Here is a 13,876-nt window from a genome sequence, read left to right as displayed (position 1 = left end):
AAAAAAAAACTTTTATAAAGATTTGGAAGTAAAGGTTTAATTATTTAGATGAACAAAAATTAGGATCCAAAACTAAAATTGTGACCATTGTTGTTTATCTCCCCCATTTGCAACCCTACTTGATTTTAGATTAGAAATTAAACAAACCATAATAATCTGCAAAAAGAAGTAGAGAAGTTGAATGACAAAGAACATGAAAATGATTAAAACAGAAAGATTTTAGCAAATCCTTATGATGATAGAGAGAGAATGGAATCAAGCAAATCCTTACCCTTAAATCACAGCTCCTAAAACCAAAGAAGGCTGGAGGAATAATAATAAGGTTGAAACTGATCTCATTGAGAATAGGAAGCCCTTTCAATGACCAAATGTTAAAATAAAATAAACTAATTATTATGGGAAACTTCCATTATTACAACACATTTTGGACAGAAAAAAGAAAGAATAGAGGAAATATCAGTTTGACAGAACACACAAAGAGTGAGAGAAAAGTAAAGGATATATTAGATGGAAGAGAAGAGAATATATGATTTGGTTGAAATTAAACTACAAAACACCTTTTACAAACATTAATTCAAAAAGTAAGTAATAAAATAATACAAGAGAAACTATTTTTTGGTTTTAAGGTGGAGCTCAATAATATATCTCTAAAACTTTTTCTAAAAGAAATTAATCTCTAAACTCGTAAATTTACTTTAAATTTTAAAATTCATTAAAGTTTTTTTTTTTTAGTATATTCAATAAACTATCAAACATACATTGTAGGCATGAGATGAAATTAATCCAAGTTTAAGAAAATAATGATATTTGACAAATTTTCCTTTTTCAATAATCATGTACTTGCTTAAAATTATCTTTATGCAGAACTTTATTTTATTCAACAACAAATTTAGGAAGATCTATAGCTTTTTTTTGTTGTTGTTAGAATTGATGGGATAGTTGGCCAAAGTTTGAATCAATATGGTCAAAATTGCAATGATTTTCTTCACTAAACTTTAAATAGCGTTTTTTTTGCTTCAAACAAAAGCTATTAAAATCTCATATTTCTGGGTTTTTAAATTTTTATTCTTATAATTAAATGACACAAATGCTATAATTTCTTGTAGTTTTGGTGTCTTGTGTAATTGGCAAAAGGAAGGAATTACTTATGCAAAAGGACTTTAATATAAAACAAAATACTAAACCTCAACAACTCATCTTACGGCTGAGAATAATAATTCATATTCCACAATATCCCCTCTTAAAGTATAGTAATATTTGAAAATTATTCAAACAAACACATTTCAAAAATAATACCTTCACACACACACATATATAAATAGATATATAACTTAGCTTCCATTTTCTCTTCCTCCAAAAACCAAAAACCAAAAACCAAAAGAAAAAAGAGAAAAAAAACTCAACACAAAAAACTCAACAAAATGAATGTTGCCAATTTCTTCTTTCTTATAATCCCCATTCTAATTGCTTCCTTCTCTTCTTCTCATGCTTCCATCTTCACCGTCACAAACAATTGCCCTCATCCCATATGGCCCGGCACGCTTTCCGGTGCGGGCACGCCGCCACTTCCCACGACGGGGTTTCGTTTGGAGTCGGGACAAAGCATTAGAATCCCATCGACTCCAGGATGGTCGGGACGAATATGGGCTAGGACGGGATGCAACTTCGACGAGTCGGGAATTGGGAAATGTCAAACGGGAGATTGTGGGGGAAGGCTGGAATGTGATGGGAATGGTGCTGCTCCTCCAGCTTCCTTGTTTGAGATCACTGTGGGTATTGGAGATGACAAAGATTTCTATGATGTTAGTATTGTTGATGGCTATAATTTGCCGCTCGTTGTTGTGCCCAGAGGTGTTTATGGGCCTTGTAATGCCACTGGATGTTCTTACGATCTCAATTTAGGTGCGTATTTAAATGGTTTTGCTCGATTCTTTCAATAAATATTTTGTTTTTTGAAATCAATGTATTAACATTTGTTTATCTAATTTTTTCGTTATATACATGTAATGAGTTTATTGTTTTCAAGTCGAGGATAAACAAATATAAATCTCAAAATCTATAAAAGGAAAATCGTTATGAAAACATAACCTTTGTTTTTTTTTCTCTCTCTTTAATTTCATGGATTTTTCTTCTTCCTTTAGTATAATATTTGAATTCTAAGTCAAATTAAAAAATAATTAGACAAGAAAGAGTTTCTCTTTTTAGAAAAAAGAACTACATCTTTAAATTTTAGAAACTTGGCTAGGATTTTAGCAATTCCTAAGATATAGTTTACAAACAAACGATATGATTATATCAAATAGTTTATTATCTAATGACTCTTCTAACAAATTCTGATCATAACATGATGGATTAAATTTATATTTATCTTTGATAAACTGTATCATTCTTTTTGTGGTCATCTCTGAAACCCCGCTGAAAATTTAAAGAACAGAAAGACATATATATAGAAATTTAGGGCTTAAATATGATTAAAGTTGAAATTGAATAAAACATATATATGTATATATATGTTTGTAGGTTGCCCAAAAGAGCTGCAAGTAGTGGGGGGAGAGAATGGTGGAGTACAAGGAGGAGTGATCGCATGCAAAAGCGCTTGTGAGGCATTTGGGCTTGATCAATATTGCTGCAGTGGACAATTCTCAAACCCTAATACATGCCATCCATCCATCTACTCTTCCATTTTCAAACATGCTTGTCCAAAGGCTTACAGTTATGCTTATGATGATGGCACCAGCACTTTCACTTGCAAAGCTTACGATTATACTATTGTTTTCTGCCCCGACCCTAACGGGTATGTCTCCCCGTGTTACTTAACATTTACTCATTTTTGTGTTATCCACGACGTACTCGTACATAATAATATTTTTAGATCACTTAAATATATATCTCCTTAAATTTCGTCTAAAATGACTCTTTAAGTTGATTTAAAAGCTTTAAGGGTTAGTAAGAAAATTTTAGAGTTTGTTCGTTAGTAAAATTACATGTTTGATATAAAGGATGTAAGTTGATCGATGCACTTTCAAAAGTTCAATATTTAATTAATCAATTGATAAAAACCCTAATCTATGTAGAAAGGTAAATAGTTAATAATTTTATCATAGTTTTTACTCTTTCTTACAATTTCACGTTGAAAAAAAAAAGAAAGAAGTTAGTCTAACATCTTTATTAATTAATAAGATGCATTATTAACTTATAAGATAGGTGATTTTGAGATTAAATCTATGTTCATTTGATAGTACTCGACGTGTAAATTTAGTTTAGTTTAAGGGCATATAATGGTGCAAGTGTTTTATACTAAGAAATGATGGAATTAATTGGATAATGAATGCAGATCAAAAGGAACAACAAATGAAACAATAAGCACTCCTCCAGGAATGGAAGACCCAGCAGATGGGGAATTCATACATTTGGTTTCATCATCAACCATTCTCCAAGTCTTACCCTTTTCTTTAGTAATAATTAATGTATTTTTCATCTTCATCAACTTATTTTTCTAATTTTCATTCCCAAATTAAATCTCTTCATGCAAAGAGGCCTTAATTATGGATTAGTCGTGATGTCTCAAATTAAAAACCCTAACACCTTAGCCCTTTGATTGGCAACATCCATGGCTAGCTACCTTTCAAATTTGTATGGAAACTTTATATTAATGTAAAAGATTAGGACTTATTGTGAGTCATTCTTGCTCAATTGAAAGGAATTCATTTTAATATTTCAGGGATTTCTTTTGTTTGGAATTCAATCAACTCTTAAAGTATTTCAAATTAATTAGGCATAATAATACAATTAATTATTAGGTTCCTTAATTAATTTGATCTTAAAAAGAATTAATTAACGAAAGGGATAGTTGTTATAGTATATCATATATTATATTTTAGCAATAATGTGACAACAAGGTATATAGAAGAAAATGCTCAATACTATATATACTACGATAAAGGAAAGTTATACCTCTTCTATATTACTTACCCAACTTATCGATCATTATATTTATCATAATCAAACTTTAGTCTGCTCTCTTATTTGGAGATAAGAAACACATATAATACATAGGTTAGTTTTTGAAATGTTTATGGACTTTCATATACTTTATCCTATCGTGTTAAACTGAATTACGATCTATCTAAATAATGAGTTTGTTTTTACGATAAATCAATATTGGTGTACGGCAACTTTTTATCTATAGACATCACAAAATAATATTTTACTTTTGTTGGTATTATTTGTAAATTTAAAAATTGTTGCTAAATTTACCATTTTTATACTCTCTCTCTTTTTTTTTTTTTTGTCATTCTTGCATCAAGAATTTCTTCGAGAAATTAACAATATTTCCTAAGTAATATATAAACTAAATTATTACAATTTAGTATCTAATATATTTTTTCTATTTTTTAAATATAAAAAGAACTAAAATTTGATCCACATCACCCGTGTTACAAAAGCTAGAAGTTGAATATTCACGTTGTTGTACTAAAAAATATATATCAAACACACAAAATAAAAAACTTTGTTTAAAAATAGTAAATTTTACAAAATATTTACAACTTATAAGAAATTCGATCACGAATAGTCATTCACGTGGTATATAATAATGTAAATATTTAAATTTATTTTACTATTTTTAAAAAAATATCTAAAAAATAAATATAAAAAACCATTTAAAAGTGTCTTTATTTTGTGCATCACTCTCATGAACAACGTCAACAAAAAATCAAAATATATTTCTTAAAAAAAGAAGAAGAAATTAGTGAGGAAGTTGTGAATGCATAAAAAAATTTCAAAATTAAAAATGTGTATGTTTCCTTTTCTTTTTCATGTTGTGAAAATTTTGTATACATTGGGGGCATAAAGCATTATCTTTTTAGCGCCACCCATTCTCCGCCCCCGCTCCACCCACAAGCCATGGGTCGGAAGAGAGATAAACCCTACCCTTCCTCCCACCTTCCTACCTCTGCCCCTAAGAGGCGTCGCCCTCCGCCGTCTACGGAGAACGATGATTTGGAAAAGCCCGTGTCAAAACCTGCGCCACCCCTTGCCCTAGTCGTCGTTGACCTTCCTTCACACTGTTCGGTCCTTGACTTGAAGTCCCGTTTTGAGATCTACGGATCCATTTCCCGCATCCGAATCGACCGTGATTGTGTTGGTTACATCACTTATCGCACTAAAGACTCCGCCGATGCTGCCATGACCGCTGCGCTTGATCCCTCCTTCGCCTTCACTATTGATTCCAAAAAGGTACCTTCTTCTCTCTGCCCTTGTGAAGTAGTATATTGAAGCTATTGCTGTGATCATTCTTGTTCAGTAGAGACATATGTTCCAAATTTAGTCTAATTTCTACTGTTATCTATAAATCTCGCAAAAATTCTCAACGCCCATCTGAATTTAGGTCCTGATTTTGCGTGCAAATATCTATAATTATCTAGGGCTTAAGACTGAATTTGGATATGCTGCTATGATACTTATCATTCTGAATGATGAAATTGAGTACAATTCCACAGGTTCAGGTACTATGGGCTAATGATCCTCAAGTCCAATGGCGACAAGGGATTAACGTTGGTGTTAACAAGAATAAGGAATTATCTTCAAAGCTCTTGCGGGCAGAGGTGCCACTAAGCAGACATGGAAGAAGCAATAAGCTTGCTTCAGCCATTGTCAACCCCAGAAGAAGCAACAGTTCTTCAAGGTCAGATGTGCCTTTCAGGGGCAGGGAAGTTGTTGCTTATGACGATATTCTCTAAGTTCACAGATTGCTTCAATTGTTTTCTCCTTTTCATTTAGTGTGGTATAGTGTAGTATAGATCGAGTTCTTAAGTGTACAAGTATTTTATGTCAGTTGTCTCATATTCCCCCATTAATTTTTCTTGATTCAAACTTCTTTATGATCCTAAATCCAAGTTTGTGTTAATGTATATCCACCATTAGTAGAAGGAAACTTAAGCTTTTCATCAAGGCTTAGTTGCTTACTTAATTACTCTGTTCTTCTAGTCATGCTTTGATCTTTGCCCCTTGCTATATGAGCTTCTTCAAGAGTATAGAGCTTCCTCTAAGGAGACCATGTCTATGGTCGGATTGCGAGAAGTTGTTGTAGGTATGAGAACTTGACTAACATTATGTAAGAACTTCAAAGGAGTGCTCAAGTGTATGATTTTCATATACACTGTATAGTTTTTTATTAATGAATTGTGTTCTTGAACTTCCTTGGGACTAAGCAGGAACTGTTTCTGGCTTCTTCTGGACAATTTTGTAACAAAATATAAAATTTCAATTTTTATGTACAAAATGGAACTCTTTATGGTTGATTTGCGTGGACAAACATAACGTATTGGATTTTTGTAACGATCAATGTTTGTGGAGATTTTTAATTTCTCTCTTAAAAGTATTGGGTGAATTAGTGAAAATTGAATAAATGTAAAAATTTCAAATTGTAAAAGGAAAATAATGAAGGTTGACTCTTTATCATTATGATACTACTTAATCATATGCTAATTATTCACACTATTCCTCAACCACCACTTAATGGTATTCCTCAAGTACCATTAGTGTTAGTTTAGAGCGGCAAGCACGAAGAGTAAAGAACTTTTATAATGAATTAGTTGAATGTGAGTCTATAGAGAGAGTTTTAGTTCATCTTCAGTAAAATCTTCAAACAAAACAATTAAAATGAACAAGACTCAAGTCTAGAATTGGTGTAGCTGTTATAGGATTGATCAATCATAATAAGATTGCATTGCAAATGTAACCAAATTAATTTTAACCGTACTTACTTAAAATTACAAAATTGTTATATAAACTATAAGATGGAGTTGATGGAGGTTCATTTCCAAAGCTGTGTTCAAAGATTACCTAAATCACTTTGGGTTGATCCAATCCTCCATATTTTTCCTCCCTGGCCCAACATCTCTACAACTCGGTGCCAAACTCGGGTGGTAAATTTTCGTCCTTCATCTCGGCGCTGCTCACACTGCTTCTCTCCTCTGTCCACCGCCGGAAAATTCAAGCTTAGCCAATTACTTTTATAAAGAAAACGACAGCTCTAAATCAAGACTGGCTCTTCGTTGCTTGCAGAATTGATCGATGAATGATCCCCAACTAATGGAAGACGACGTAGAGCAAGAGCTATGGAGTTGGGGGGCAGGAACCGACGCCCAGCTCGGCACCGGCCGGCTCGAGGACAACAATCTCCCTCAACTCGTTCGAACTCCGTCACTCTCCTCCGCCCCCGCCATCTCATTCCTCTCCTGCGGTGGCGCTCATGTCATCGCTTTGACTGCCGGTATCCGATCCTCCACCATAAAATGGTTCATCTAACGCCTCTGCCTTGCTCTTTGAGTCCTTTTGTTTTCCGTTTAGCATTATTTGTGCTAATAGTATAAGAACAAATTAATAAAATATGTTGTGAAATTTCAGTTTAAGTTTTATGGATTTGATAGTGATTTAACACCCAGATTCCAATTCCCATACTACTCATCATTTACTCTCTAATTAATATCAATAGTTTGGTCTGCATACTGATTTCTATATCCTGGGAGTGTAAAAGAATACAAAACAAAGTAATCAATATTCTGTAACGTATGAACTGAAGAGTTCAAGTTTTTGATTTAGTACTAATGCTTTTGAAGGTGGCGGGGTACTTACTTGGGGAAGAGGCAATTCAGGGCAGTTGGGGCTAGGAGACATGATAAGCAGCTTACACCCTAAGCCAGTGATGAGGCTGGGGAGCTACTTCATAACCCATGTTTCTGCTGGATGGAGCCATTCTGGTTTTGTTTCAGGTCAGTATATTAGGCTCGTTTGATTACAATCTCCTTAGTTGTTTTGGGTTTTTTGAAAATTAAGTCTATTTTCTTTTCATTTCTTACAACAATTTGGCTTGGTTTTAGACAATGTTGATAGATAACAAAGCATGAAATTTAGAGGTGGGATAAGTGTTTGTAGGCATAATTTTTTAGAACGAAATGGTTGTTAGAAGGGACCTTAATTATTGGTTTTTCTTCCATATGAAGTTTTGCAGTACGTCTTTCAGTAGATCCCTCTTTCCTTTCTTATGGTTTATTGTTTTAGATGAGGGAAAGCTTTATACTTGTGGGGATGGCTCATTTGGGCAGTTAGGGCATGGTGATTACCAGTTACGTTGCTTCCCTGAGGAGGTCCTGTTTTTCTCCGATAAACATGTTGATAAGATTGCGTGTGGGATGCGCCACTCGCTTGCATTGGTGAAAGGTATATAAGAGTTTGGATGCGTATAATCCTTGTAATGTAATGTTTCAGTGTGAAGATCAAATTACTTGAATCATTATCCATGTTTTCTTTAGTTTATTGATTGCTAATGTAACTGCCGTTGTTCTACCTTCTCTATATCTATATCTGGGGTTGTCAATAATTTTGTATGTTCTGCCTTCTCTCCTTTTAATGAATCAACTGAAATTAGTTATCCAAGTTGTAGACGGCAAATCTTTTGATGAATAACTTCAACCTCCATTGCCATTGGTAGCTTTTTAAGTCTATGGCTATTTCAATGTAGTTCATCTCAAATTTTGACAATGATGATGATGATGATGATGATGCAGGCTCTTCTGGTGAGCAAGTTTACGGATTTGGAGCTGGGAAACGGGGTCAATTGGGTATCTCCAAGAAGATTCAGACTGTTAATCTCCCCATACTTTCTTCCAATTTGGAAGCTGCTGAAATAGTTGGCATAGCTGCTGGCGGAGATCATAGTGCTGCTTTATCCGGTGAGCATCAAACTTTCTTTGTATATATTAATTCCTCCAGTAAATTTGTACTTTGACATCACACTCGTGGTATTATTTTGAGACGTTCTGTATACAAGCCTTGCCACAACTTCTATCGGACATGAAAACCCATATCAAGAATGATCTTCTAGGTGCTTAAGAAAGTGTTTTTAAGATCTATTAAGGGCATTCAATCAAACCGTTGTTATATGTTGGCTGCATTACTTCAGCTGAAGGGCATCTCTACACTTGGGGAAGGGGATTCAAGAGCACTTCAGATGTATATTCTCCTCAACATCTACCTTCGCCTTCATCGTTCAGTAAAGTTGCTCTTGGATGGAATCATGCACTAGTGTTAACTGGTATTAACATTCAGTTCACTTATTATTTAATTGAATAGTAATTCCACCGGTGGCTTTCAGTTTTACCAGGATTATATACATGTGATGATGATCTTCTTCATGTTAAGTGGCAACCCTCCCTATCTTGAACAGATGAAGGGGAACTTTATATGCTTGGCGGCAAACATCACGGAGCGCTGAGTGATTCTGAAATGCTAAATTCGATGAAGTCTCTGCCTGGTAAAGGAATTAACTTCACTATTTGCCATTGTAACAAGCAAACCAAAACCATTCGGGTTGCTTGCTGATTACCACTTGATATGGGATTTTCATTGCATAGCAGGCGATTCCAGGGAAGACAATTTCCAAGCAGTCCCTGCTCTTAGTGGAATAAAAGTTTTGGACATTGCAGCTGGGGCCGAGCATTCTGTAATCGTTACAGGCATGGTTTGCGAAGTTGTTGGTTGATAAGAAACCATTTTTTTTGCCGTCCTTACATTGTTCTAATTGATTGTGCAGAGGATGGAGGTGTAAAGACTTGGGGTTGGGGGGAGCACGGTCAGCTTGGTTTGGGAGATACATGTGACCACACCAATCCACAAACGGTGAATCTAAACCTCAAACTTGAGAGTACTGCTTATGACGTCAAAGTCTATTGTGGCAGTGGCTTTACAGTTGCCGTTGCAACATCCAATCTCCCTAATTGAAACTGCATTGCCCTTTGGAGAAAACTCCATTGTATGATTTAGGTTTTGGGGGGGTGGGGTAAGCAAGAAAAGTAATATTGCATTAGCCATCACAGGCTGAAATGAATCTTCAACAATTTTTATTGAGCTAATCAAGTCTTGTGGCAAAATTGTTCTATTTATCTACCTATATTTTTACATCAGAACTCGTGGATGGAAACTAGAAGAAAACTTAACTAGAAGTTGAGAGAAGCAATGTAATTTGAACGAATATGCTACAAAATGGGAAAGCACCCGGAATAAAAGAATATAAACAGCCTGGTGTAAACTGTTAAGTGATAATCAGTAGGTTGTTTTCATATCCACTGGTGTTAACAATTGGGCGTAACGGATCAATCTTCCATTGGCCATCAACAATGAATTTAATCTGCATATAGCAAAAAATTGTGTTATGTTTGTTCAAAAAGCATAAACTAAGTGACTAGAGATTCTAAAGAATAACCAACCTCGTATTTTCCAGGATACAGCTTTAGGAACAAGGAGAAAACCCCCGTGCTAGACCTTTCCATCTTCCTCTGCAGAATGAGCAACGGAGTAAGATTATATGAGATGAACGAATCAAACCAACATAAAACTGTGCAGTTTTTTCTTCAGTTTATGAAATTTCCATATATATAGGACACCCGTAGAAAATCATGTGCCTGAGCAATAGTCATCTGACAACAGTCATCTTTCATACAATTTGATCTAAAGGAAACCAACGTCAAAAAATGTAACCAATGTTAGTTTAAATTTTTAAATGTGCTCCCTATGTTATTTCAACTGTTAAATTAAAGCGTATAATCAAATAGGAATGAGTTTTAACCTGGGTTGACCAACCATCAAATGATCCTACTAAGAGAACCTCTGATGCAGAATTAGGCCAGACCACGCAAGCAGTACGAAGAAGTTGCAAAGCTCTGCGAGCACAATTGATCCTCTTCTGTTTCTCCTCTATCACCTTTTGTGCATCACTGAAAAGACTTAAAGTCATTGATACTTCCATGGTTAAAACAAAACACTATGTAAAACACAAGTTTCCCGTACATAATTGTCAATGCCATCTTGCCTTCTATCACGGCTATCTTTGCTCGTATAGACCGTAGCTTGTCCTTGGCAGTTAGAATCTCATTTTCTTGAAATTCAAAAGCGTCCGAAAGCTCCAGCAAATCATCAGAAGATTTATTTTGACCCTAATGATCATGATAGTAATAAACAGGCAGGTCAATATTTTATTGTATTTACATTATTGCTCAACAAGAGATTCATTTCTTTCTAACGTTTTACCAATATTATTAGACTAGTAGGCATCTTTTACTTTATTCAGATCCTTATCCAGTTCCAGAAGAGGAAATGATAGAATCAAGTACCATCCATTAAAATCAAGCATATGTAGAATGTCCCTTTGATAACAAAATCTAGTTGCAGAATAAACCTTCTCAGACAAAGATGCATTAGATTTCAATGATCCAATTACGGACGAGAGCTCCAACTCCATGTTCTGAAGTTGACGTCGTAGTTGATCATGATTCATTTCTTTCTCAGAGTTTGAATTGGTAGGATCCCCACTGTATCCTAGTGTTTCATACCTCAGAACATCCGACACCTCCCCGCTCAGAGCAATTTCAGAAGCTGTACATATAAAAAATCAATGGACATGAACTTTTATATCACAGAAACCAACAGATGAATATATATGAATAAATGAAAAACCTTCAAACTCTTCATCTTCAAGGTCTGTCTTGACTGTGTTCCAACTTCTCTGCACCTCAGGACTAACAGAACCTCCGAAATCGTTAACTTTCACACAAGAAGAACCATGAGTAAGATAGCCCCCGAAGTCGCTCCACTTGCCTTGGTTGGCGCTCAGTGGCGTGCTGATAGTGCTTCCTCGTAGGTCGGCAACTGTCTTTTGCCATGCAAAAAGCATCACAAGTTAAGTTTCAGCCTTTTCCAATACTGATTTCAAAGTTCAAAAAGCAAAAAATAAAGCCATGGCACGAGCACGGCCAATGCTGACAAGCAATGGGGAAGATATCCTGCATCAAATTCTATATATATCTTTCGGGAAGTTCTTAATATGGCAAAAAAAAACCAGATGATCTCTGTTACACCTTTAACTACGAACAACCTTGCTCAGATTAGGCACATCATTCTGTTGAATCACTACAGCAAGCTTACCTCCATTGCTGTTGATTCAGGATGCAAATCATTTTTTCCAGCTCCAAAGGTCGCATTTCTTTCTTTTTCTAATCGATTCAGCATACCCTCAATCCCAGACTCATGCTCAGCATCAGTTTCTCTGTGAAAAGGAAAGCATGCAAGACTTATCACCCTTACAAATATTGTTAATAGTAGACAAAACTAGACACAACAAGGAAAACTCAATACTCAGATTTATGTTATTTTGTTTCAATTTCTCAAACAAGAAGAAATCATCTTATAATTTCTTTATGAGAAAATGTCTTTTAAGGTTGAAAACTCGTTAGAAACCACGTTAAATGAATCTTTTAATAAAATCAGGGGCAGATAGGGCAGGGGGAGCCGGAGAAAAATTATCTTTCGCCACGTAACACAATTCTTTGTCCTTGTAATCATTTAGGTTTCCTTTCAATGGCATGCTATAACACACCCTGAAGATAGATGGTAATAAATTTCAAGATAATAGCATTTTGACGCAAATAGTTAATTTTGTAAGTATTAATTCAAATGAAGAAGAAAGAAACTAAGATGTCATAATGGAATCCTCACAGTGATCTACCGGTGAATGAAGATGATGAAGATGAAGAGGCAATAGAAGAAAGAGGCGTCGTATATCTCTGTCTTTCGTCACACTTAAAACTATCCCAATCAGTAGCCAAGATAGGCTTCTGTTCATCGAGACAGAATTGTCCAATACCCCCATATTCTTCTTCGTCCAAATTCCATCCAAGACAAAGCCAACCACCTTTCTTGACAATAGCATCCACCAAATCCTCCCTGCCGGCCTCAATCAAGTCTTTCTTACTCGGAAACGCTTCTGGGTCTCTTGAACTTTTCATAAACTCCAATATCTCCTCCTCCAATGAGAAATCCCCTTCTCTATCCAAATCTTTACACCTCGTCACAAACCCAGAACAACCAAAGAACATACCTTTGGAAGACAAAAGCGCACACCTCCTTTCCGTGGCAACCATATGATGCGAACTCCATCCCCATCTCGAGTTAGGAACAAAAGCAATGGAAGCCGAAGGTAACACGGAAGAGCTCAAAAATCTGAACTCGGTTGGGAAGAAGAAACAAGAAGTGGTAAATACGTTGGTGAAGACGAGCATGGTTCAGGCATTTCGTCGAACACCTGGTGTTCAGAGAAAAAGAAATACCCAGAAAAGGGTAAAAGGGTATAGCAAAGGAGAAAGAAAGACACAGTTACCAATGCAACGGAACAGAACTAGTGGGAAATGCAAGGCGCATTAATTAAGTATAGCAATGAGATAACCCGGCGGTAAAGGGACAGTGTTGGCTTGGGCAGAGGAGATAATTGGAGGCTTCATTTGCTTGTGAATTGACGGTTGGATGGCACTTGGCAGTTAGGAAGTAATGGAGAAGAATCAAGAACGGTGGTTGGTTCAACAAATTGTGGCCGTCCCCTTCACCGGTGAACTCAGATACGATATGAAGATGGAAAGGAAAGAAAACCGACCGAAATGTACTGACTAAAATGGCTAACGGATAATTTATACGAATGACACTCCTTTTTTTTGTTTACATCTATACAAATGTTAGCTTTCAAATTTACCAAAATATCCCTCAATATATGGATAAAATGTAGACATTGTTGGATATTTTTGTAAAATTATAGAAACAATAAATACATATTTGACGTTTTTATTGCATTTTTGTTGTTTTCTCTCATTCTTGCTCTAACTCATGGATAGTTTTCGAAAATATGATATAATAAAAGCCATTTCACACTTTTTAGAATAATCATCTTAAATTTGTTATTATTTTTTAATAATGGTTTGTTTTCACCTTTTAATGCTTTAATAGTTCCTTTTTTTTTTTTTTTGCACTTTTTAAGATTCTAATAGTTCTG

At 35.1% G+C, this 13,876-nt stretch overlaps 4 protein-coding genes across 6 annotated transcripts; 3 read left to right on the top strand and 1 right to left on the bottom strand.

The window, feature by feature from the left end:
* The first annotated feature begins 1,373 nt into the window (after nt 1-1,373).
* Nucleotides 1,374-3,720, top strand: LOC101206741 (pathogenesis-related thaumatin-like protein 3.5). Its single transcript, XM_011657363.2, has 3 exons — nt 1,374-1,902; nt 2,521-2,794; nt 3,335-3,720. The coding sequence occupies exons 1-3, from the start codon at nt 1,422-1,424 to the stop codon at nt 3,498-3,500; spliced, it is 921 nt and encodes a 306-aa protein (XP_011655665.1). The 5' UTR covers nt 1,374-1,421; the 3' UTR covers nt 3,501-3,720.
* A 1,063-nt stretch (nt 3,721-4,783) lies between these two features.
* LOC105435567 (uncharacterized protein At1g27050) lies at nt 4,784-6,198 on the top strand. The gene is made up of 2 exons (XM_011657360.2): nt 4,784-5,238; nt 5,502-6,198. The coding sequence occupies exons 1-2, from the start codon at nt 4,906-4,908 to the stop codon at nt 5,739-5,741; spliced, it is 573 nt and encodes a 190-aa protein (XP_011655662.1). The 5' UTR covers nt 4,784-4,905; the 3' UTR covers nt 5,742-6,198.
* A 618-nt stretch (nt 6,199-6,816) lies between these two features.
* Nucleotides 6,817-9,940, top strand: LOC101206976 (ultraviolet-B receptor UVR8). 3 transcript variants are annotated; one of them, XM_031886328.1, is made up of 8 exons: nt 6,818-7,276; nt 7,623-7,775; nt 8,065-8,223; nt 8,571-8,735; nt 8,966-9,097; nt 9,230-9,316; nt 9,417-9,518; nt 9,596-9,940. In XM_031886328.1, the coding sequence occupies exons 1-8, from the start codon at nt 7,078-7,080 to the stop codon at nt 9,781-9,783; spliced, it is 1,185 nt and encodes a 394-aa protein (XP_031742188.1). In that variant the 5' UTR covers nt 6,818-7,077; the 3' UTR covers nt 9,784-9,940. The 3 variants fall into 3 exon arrangements, with proteins under 3 accessions (XP_031742189.1, XP_031742188.1, XP_011655663.1); XM_011657361.2 differs by having other exon boundaries at nt 6,819-7,276; nt 9,420-9,518; nt 9,596-9,865; XM_031886329.1 differs by lacking the exon at nt 8,065-8,223 and having other exon boundaries at nt 6,817-7,276.
* On the bottom strand, nt 9,881-13,751 carry LOC101204677 (protein PTST homolog 2, chloroplastic). Its single transcript, XM_004135153.3, has 8 exons — nt 12,553-13,751; nt 11,983-12,103; nt 11,515-11,710; nt 11,237-11,433; nt 10,849-10,994; nt 10,628-10,775; nt 10,269-10,337; nt 9,881-10,189 (listed from the first exon to the last, which is right to left on the bottom strand). Exons 1-8 carry the CDS (start codon nt 13,113-13,115, stop codon nt 10,094-10,096), a joined length of 1,536 nt encoding a protein of 511 aa, XP_004135201.1. The 5' UTR covers nt 13,116-13,751; the 3' UTR covers nt 9,881-10,093.
* Between the last annotated feature and the right edge of the window lie 125 nt (nt 13,752-13,876).

The sequence above is a fragment of the Cucumis sativus genome, chromosome 5, assembly GCF_000004075.3.
Source record: "Cucumis sativus cultivar 9930 chromosome 5, Cucumber_9930_V3, whole genome shotgun sequence".
Classification (NCBI taxonomy): Eukaryota; Viridiplantae; Streptophyta; class Magnoliopsida; order Cucurbitales; family Cucurbitaceae; genus Cucumis; species Cucumis sativus.
Note: the sequence above shows the minus strand (reverse complement) of the source record. Positions and strands in the feature narration are given on the sequence as shown.